The 6,976-nt window shown below is 42.9% G+C and overlaps 1 protein-coding gene across 1 annotated transcript in view; it reads right to left on the bottom strand.

The window, feature by feature from the left end:
* Positions 1 to 381: 381 nt before the first annotated feature.
* Positions 382 to 6,976, bottom strand: part of anapc1 (anaphase promoting complex subunit 1) — a 32,924-nt gene continuing 26,329 nt past the window's right edge. Inside the window, exons 46-53 of the mRNA XM_053437008.1 lie at positions 6,327 to 6,404; positions 6,157 to 6,224; positions 5,622 to 5,760; positions 4,825 to 4,911; positions 3,218 to 3,313; positions 2,702 to 2,891; positions 1,508 to 1,639; positions 382 to 986 (exon numbers count right to left, since the gene is read on the bottom strand). Of these exons, the coding sequence (XP_053292983.1) occupies positions 844 to 986; positions 1,508 to 1,639; positions 2,702 to 2,891; positions 3,218 to 3,313; positions 4,825 to 4,911; positions 5,622 to 5,760; positions 6,157 to 6,224; positions 6,327 to 6,404 (933 nt within the window). The 3' untranslated portion in view covers positions 382 to 843. The remainder of the gene's footprint in view (positions 987 to 1,507; positions 1,640 to 2,701; positions 2,892 to 3,217; positions 3,314 to 4,824; positions 4,912 to 5,621; positions 5,761 to 6,156; positions 6,225 to 6,326; positions 6,405 to 6,976) is intronic.

Here is a 6,976-nt window from a genome sequence, read left to right as displayed (position 1 = left end):
GATAACTCTGAGGTGGAGGAGATGTTTTCTCCAGCTCCGTGTGTCTATTCACACAAAGAACTCAACAGAAAGTCATTCTAATGGGTTTGATCTGCGTGTTAGGAGCGGATCTGTGTGCTTCAGCTCTGTGAAGCGGGTGTGGGCCATTCGTTTGTTTTAGGAATGTTTTCCATTTTCACTGGAATGTTATGTTGGTTAAAAATAATCTGAAATTCCAAGTTGAGCTCAAACTGCACATCCTCCCACGCAAAGTCCTCATGAAATCAGGGTTTCCGTTGCTCAGTTTGGAAGCGAAATCGCTGAGGCAGACACACATTTTCCTGAAAGAATTTCTGCCTCATGGGGAAATGTGAATGAGAATAAACCACAGTATTCATGAAGTGTGCACATTCTTTTCAACTTTATTGTCTCTTTTCAGTTTCCCCGTGTTCACAGGACAGCAGCCTGAAGTGTGGAGAGTCTTCATTTTGCACTGAGCAGTCGTTTCTGTCCTTTGCCTCCTGCTGGACTTCTGAGTGACATCCACTGTACGAGTCCCCGTTTGGCATGTGGCACCAGAGAACTGGCCTCTGCACGGCATAATTACTGAAGCCTAAACTTTCTTTACACTGTTAAAAAAACCACTACATACAAATATTATATTACAAAAGGTTTAAATCTTATTAGATCTGTTTTGAGGCTCAGAAGGAAACAAAGTGTTTTCTACTTGGAGGAGGTGCGGCCACACAGACGCAGCGAGGACGTCTCACATCTTGTCCCACTTGCTACAAACCCCTGCAGGTATCAGCTATCTGTCCTACCTGTGCTCGCAGCCGGAGCGTAAGGCTGTGAACTGTGTCGGTATCAAAACGCGTGCAGAGGGAAGCCCGGCAGTGTCTGTGGATTCAACGCAGAGCCCAGCAGGACGGGCACCAGCCGGAGCAGGTCCCTGAGCGGGATGCCCAGCCGGCTGCTGCGTGACAACAAGTCCCCGAGTGAGCTGCAGCCTGCAGGGAGAGGGGACAGAGCTTCAGATGAGGTCAACGTCACTGCTTCAGGAGTACGACTGTCATTGTTCTGTGTACTCAAGTTGTTGGGATGGTCTTTGGATATAGAAGACTCTATTATAGCATTATAAGTGTTGGAAGAAGCACTCAGATCCTTTAGTTTAAGTCCCCTCATTGTAAAAAGTGAGATTTCCATGTATTTTGTGATTATAAAGCAGATCTAAGTGCAATATAAATACTGTGAAAGAATCAAAACACCAAATCAAGAGAAATTCACACAGCCTGTATTCAGAAACATCGGCTGGGCCTCCTACACGATCAATGCATGCTACAAAAAGGATTTCCCTTGTAGTAAAGAAGAAATATTGAGAAGCAGAACATTAATATATAATCAAGGGAAGCACCTCAGAATTGCAAGTGCACGATGGAGTCTAACTCCTGCTCTGTGTACTGAGCGTTTGCATGCAAATCTCCTGTGTATCTGTACACACTGGTACACGGTGATAGCATGTTAGTCTCACCCTCCAGCTGTGTGTGTGTGTTCCTGAGGCAGGGGATGGAGCGGTACACCAGGAAGCAGGCCAACGTGATGGACTGGGTGTCCTTGGGGAGGGCCTCGCCCCTCAGGTAGGACCTCAGCACGGAGCTGTTGTCTAGAGCAGAAAACACACACGGGTCAAACAGGTACTTCTTATTCATAGGTGGGTGTTTGTGTAATAGATTACCTGTGGTGAATATTTGCATACATGTGTTTTTTACCAGATTGACAAACTTAAAACAAACAGTTGGGTTTACAAGACGAATTTAACATCCAACTTCGGAAACAAAACTTGTTTCTGATTTAACACGAGATGATTAAAGCTGTAAAAAATATCAGTTTAAAGACGTTTTCCGTATCTTAAACAAGAGAGTTGATGATGGGACTCAAAATGCAAGAAACTAATTTGTTCTGAAGTTATGTATTGAAGGTATTTTAGACAGTTGTTCTAACTTGAAAGTTTCCTCTCACGCATAATCCACATCTGTCAATCTGAAAATACATAGTTTTTGTTCACATCTGGAGAGTAGAGGAGAATAAAAATAACACGGTTGGATTTAGAACAAGTCGGATTCATGGGGGAGTTGCAGAGAACAGCAACATTCTTGATGCTCGAGATCGAGTTGGTTTGGTTTGTTCTTGGATTCGTCTGCGAGTAACAAGCGTCTTCATGAATCATGACCGTGAAGACAAGTTTGATCTGTTTACACAATCACAGGCTTTATCCCACGACACCTGTTTCCCACGCCTCTGTGTCTGTGCGCGTGTGTGCTTGTGTGTGTGTGTGTGTGTGTGCATGTAAGGGATGTAATGTGTGTTTGTTGAGTGTAAACACAGCCTGTTTAATTTCTAAACTATGACACTAGCCTGCTACACCCAGTCCAGGAAAACAAGACGAAACACATCCAGCCTGGGAAGTCTTCGAGCTGTGACACAGACACACACCTGACACTTGGTTTCTTGAACCAAAGGCAAAATATTAATTGTGTAAATAAGTGATTTTTCATTAAGTTGTTTTATTTATATCTCTGTTTAATTTAGAGAAAATATATATATGAAAATGTCTTTTATATTTTCACTTGATACGAGTCAAACTACAGTCAGATTTTTATTTAAGTTATTTCAGCATGATCCATCTGTCCACACAGACTCCTCCCTTCCTCCCTCCCTCCCTCACCTTGGAGCCAGCTGTCCAGCGCTGCGTCCACCATGTTCTTCATGACGGGCAGGAACTCGGAGGTGAGCAGGGCGTCGTGGCGGTTGGCGGCGGCCCGCAGCACCCGGCCGTCCCACAGCTCCACCACCAGACGCAGCTGCCACAGGGGGAAGGTCTGCAGCAGGTCCCCCCGACGCAGAGCACCGACCGCCTGACACACAGCAGCGGAGACGCAGGATGTGAAAGAAATCTTTGCATGTATAGATCAGATGTTTATCTCCGACAGTGACGTCAGGTTTTAATAACTTATTTCAACACATAACATATTTCAAAATCTCCGTGAACAGCTTTCCTACTAAATTAAAATCAACTTACAGACACGTTACAGTTAATTTCACAGCGTTTACTTATTTAGTCATGGAAACATTGGCTTTATTATTATTAATTATAAATTAAATTATGTCAAGATACGAAACAGAGATGTCTGTGTGTGTGTGTGTGTGTATGTGTGTGTGTGTGTGTGTGTGTGTGTTTTACCTGCTCAATAGCGATATATGTGGGCAACATCTCTGGACACTCCTGTGTCACACACTCGTACAACATGGCCGAGAACAACACCAGAGTCTCCTCCCTCTGCACAGACACAGCACACATTGTGTTAGTCTGTGTGGTTTAGGTATTACACATGCTGTGGTACGCCTTAGGCTGTAATTAAACACCGACGACATGTCTCCATTTCCTCCTATTAAAAATAAAGCTAAAGCTAAAACAATAAATAGATAACACTGACAAAGAGGCTGTGTGTAATTTAAGTTGGAGCCAGTGTCTTTGCAGTAGTGGTTGTTGTGTGGAGTTGTGTATCGAGTTCCCACCGATACACACGCTCGACCGATCCGGAGTCAGTCTCAGCTGTCAATCATGACCTATCACCAGTGTGATGAGAAGCACCTAAAGGTTTAGTCCATGTCCTGTTAACTAACATGGAGGAGGTGGGGTTTATGATTCATACTGCAGCCAGACACAAGGAACTGTTCACCATGGTCTGGTTTCATGTCATCCAGCTTTATATAAAGTCTTTGGTTTACACAGCCACTTCAAACCCCTGTGATGTAAACTAGTCATTTTTGTTTTCCAGTCTTGGTAATGTAAGTTTGTGGGGATTTTTTGGGGGGATAGTTTTCCTATACACAAAACTAATACATTTTAAATGACATCTAAATAAACTGGAAGCAATGAAATGGGGACAAAAAAGCAACTTGTGAAACCTGACCATGGAATTCAGCCTCTGTGTATCACAAAATCCAAATGAAATCAGTAAAAAGAAACCACACGTTTTCCTTAAGATAAAGTAATAATCTGGACTCAGCCAGAAGGTTAAGGTGTACTCATTTATATAAATTGTACAAACTAACAACTACACTATACTTTCAATGCCATCTATCATTCACATCTAGTAGACATGGGGAGATTGGCAGGATGCAGCCTGTGCGTTCAGGTCTAGACATGAAGCTATTTAACGCTACATTAATGAAAACCACACTGCAAAGAATCTTGCAATTACTTGCCAGGAAACAAAACATCCTAAATGTAAAAGGAAAGAAGGTGTTGACATTAAATAAACAAGGATACGCAAAGGAGAAGGAGGAAAGACTGAGCTGGTGTCACTGGACTGATAAGAACTGATAAACATCACTGAAATCTGTTGTCGTTAAATTAAATTACTGACGGCTACGCTAGAAAATGACCAATTTTCTTCCATTTCACTGTGAAAGCTGAAGCCAGCAGCCCGACCAATTAACCTGGAAGTGTGAGGAAGCCGCCTCTTTACTAATACTGAATATGAGTCAAGTGATTAACCAGATGAAGCATCGGTTATCAACGGTTTGTTTTTACATTTAATCAGTTTTTTCATATTCAGGACAGGACTTTAAAGACATTGCTGCAGAGGTTGCATTTTGTTTAGATATTCATGGCCCTGTCCTGATAGTGAGAGTCTCATTAGCCTTGGCTCAGGAGGAAGAGCGGGTCATCCACTAATCAGATGGTTGACGGTTTGATCCCCTGCTCGTCCAGTCGGCAGGCTGAAGTTCACTCGGGCAAGGAACTGAATCCTCAATTGTCTATTTCTGTTTGCTCAAACTCACGTGTTTCATTCCTTCAGACGCTTTACAGAAGAGCTCAGCAAAGGAGACCAGGGCCGGCTCAGAGGTGAATGTTGAGATGGCTTCAGGCTGCGGAAGAAAACAACACAAGAGGAAAGAGTAAAATTATTTAGATTCACAAACACACAAAGAAAGAATAGAGAAACAAGACAAAGACAGTCGAGGACGAGAAAAGGTAAAGATTTTTTAGACAATAGGAGAGAAGTGTGCGAGGGGATGCAATCAAGGGAAGGAAGAAAGGAAGGAAAGATGAATGCACAAGAAGAAAAAGATGAAGGGGGGAGGAGAGGACAGTGAGGACGAGTGGAATAAATGACGTGTGTTCTGTGGACCTGCAGGTGTATTGACAGCATACACTAAGACCATTTGGAAACCAGTAATAGTCTGTCAGCCACACAGCTGCCTGGTGAAACCTGTAGTGACAACCTGCCAAGACTGGAAACAACCAGCCACAGGGGAGGAGGTCACCTAAATTGCACTCGCTTCTATTTGCAGCCCGTTTTGTTGTTGTTGGTGCAAAACTTCTTTCTTTAAATGTGTATCTTAGGCATTTTTGTGTGTATTTCTTTCAACAGAGGGGTTAGGGTTTATTTCACCATCTCCTTTTTACTTCAGTCTCAGTGTATCCATGAGTATCACTACTCCTCCACACAATTTCAGCAGAGTTAAACTGTAGTAAGAAGAACAGCCCTCAAAAAACAAGTGACCACATGAAAAAGCAAAAGGAGAACATGGTTTGTCTGGTCTGCTGAAGGTGTGACTGCGTACGTGTGACAGACCTTGAAGGCTTGGACTCCAGAGTTCCGGTGGTTGACGGTGGAGGCCAACAGGCTCTTCCAGCCCTGAGGGTCGTCCTTGTAGGGCAGCTGGCCGGCCCGTAGTTTGACATACAGCACCCCGTGTCGAGAGAGGATGGACCTGAGGGAGACGGAGAGAGAAACAGTTCTTTAGATCAACTCCCCTGATCAATACATGAGATCAGAGTGAATCCTGGATTCTACTTGTCCATCTCTGAGTGATCAGGGTATTTGGTGGTTTCTGTTATTCTTTTCACGGTTTACATCAGTTTCAAAGACACGCGGTTTCCTCTTTACTTACTGCTAGAGCTGAGGGAAATTATATCAAGATAATCATTCAAATTCTATTCAATATTTATAATTAACATACAAAATGTCACATTATTATTCATTTTAAGTTTAAAGACCGAATTGTGCTCCTGAGTGAAAGTTGAGGTTTAAAACTCAGAGACAAATACTCTGAAAAAGTTGTGTCGTGATAGTTGCTGATATTTGTTGATTGCCCAGCTCCACTTACTGCAGGTGCTGTGTTTCTTTGCTGAGATCAATGGACAGTTCCCAGTAACGTGGCCCCTTCACCTTCACCTGCCATAGGCAAATATAAAATTTGCATGTTAGATGATGACAAGATGAGATCATGTTTCCACTGGGCTACAAAGCTGTGAAGCTGCTGTTCTCAGTCTTTACCCGTTTGAGGTGGTGCAGCTCAGGGAGCATGGTGGGAGCCATCAACTCTACCGTCGTCTCATCGTACCACTTGGTCGCCTGAACAAGAGAAAAATACATCATCCCAGCACACACAATGTTAAAGGGTCATATGCAGACACAGTTTCACACTTTCACTTATTGTTAAATCTAACCACAGGTGCATTGAAATTGATCGATAAGATCTATAACCTGAATTGAAGGGCGTACGCGAGGCGGATGAAATAATCTTGCTTCCTGGAAATTAAGAGTGAAGAATTCTGCTCAGGCCTCACACGATAGTGAGAGTCATGTCTCTGATCAGAGAGCAGATAATTATTAGAGTACAGTTATGAGCTGTAAAGGCCTAAATTCCTTTAAGAGAACAGAACATTACAGAGGCGCTGAGTCAACACAACCAAGTCACACAGGGTGTAGACTTATTCAGATGAAGAGAATAAAATCTAATAAATTAAGTGACAGACGGAACGTGGGTGTGTACTGTTAAGCAGGAGTCATCTTCAATAACAATAATAACTAGTGATGTTCATGTGACAGTGAAACAGGTTTTTGAGCTTATGAAAACAATAAAGTTACCAGAAAGTTGAAATACAAGACTTGAACCTCTTCTTCGTTTTCAGGTTAAATGCTTA

Source organism: Pleuronectes platessa, chromosome 12 (assembly GCF_947347685.1).
Source record: "Pleuronectes platessa chromosome 12, fPlePla1.1, whole genome shotgun sequence".
In the NCBI taxonomy this organism is placed as follows: domain Eukaryota; kingdom Metazoa; phylum Chordata; class Actinopteri; order Pleuronectiformes; family Pleuronectidae; genus Pleuronectes; species Pleuronectes platessa.
This window is presented reverse-complemented; position numbering and strand designations above follow the sequence as displayed.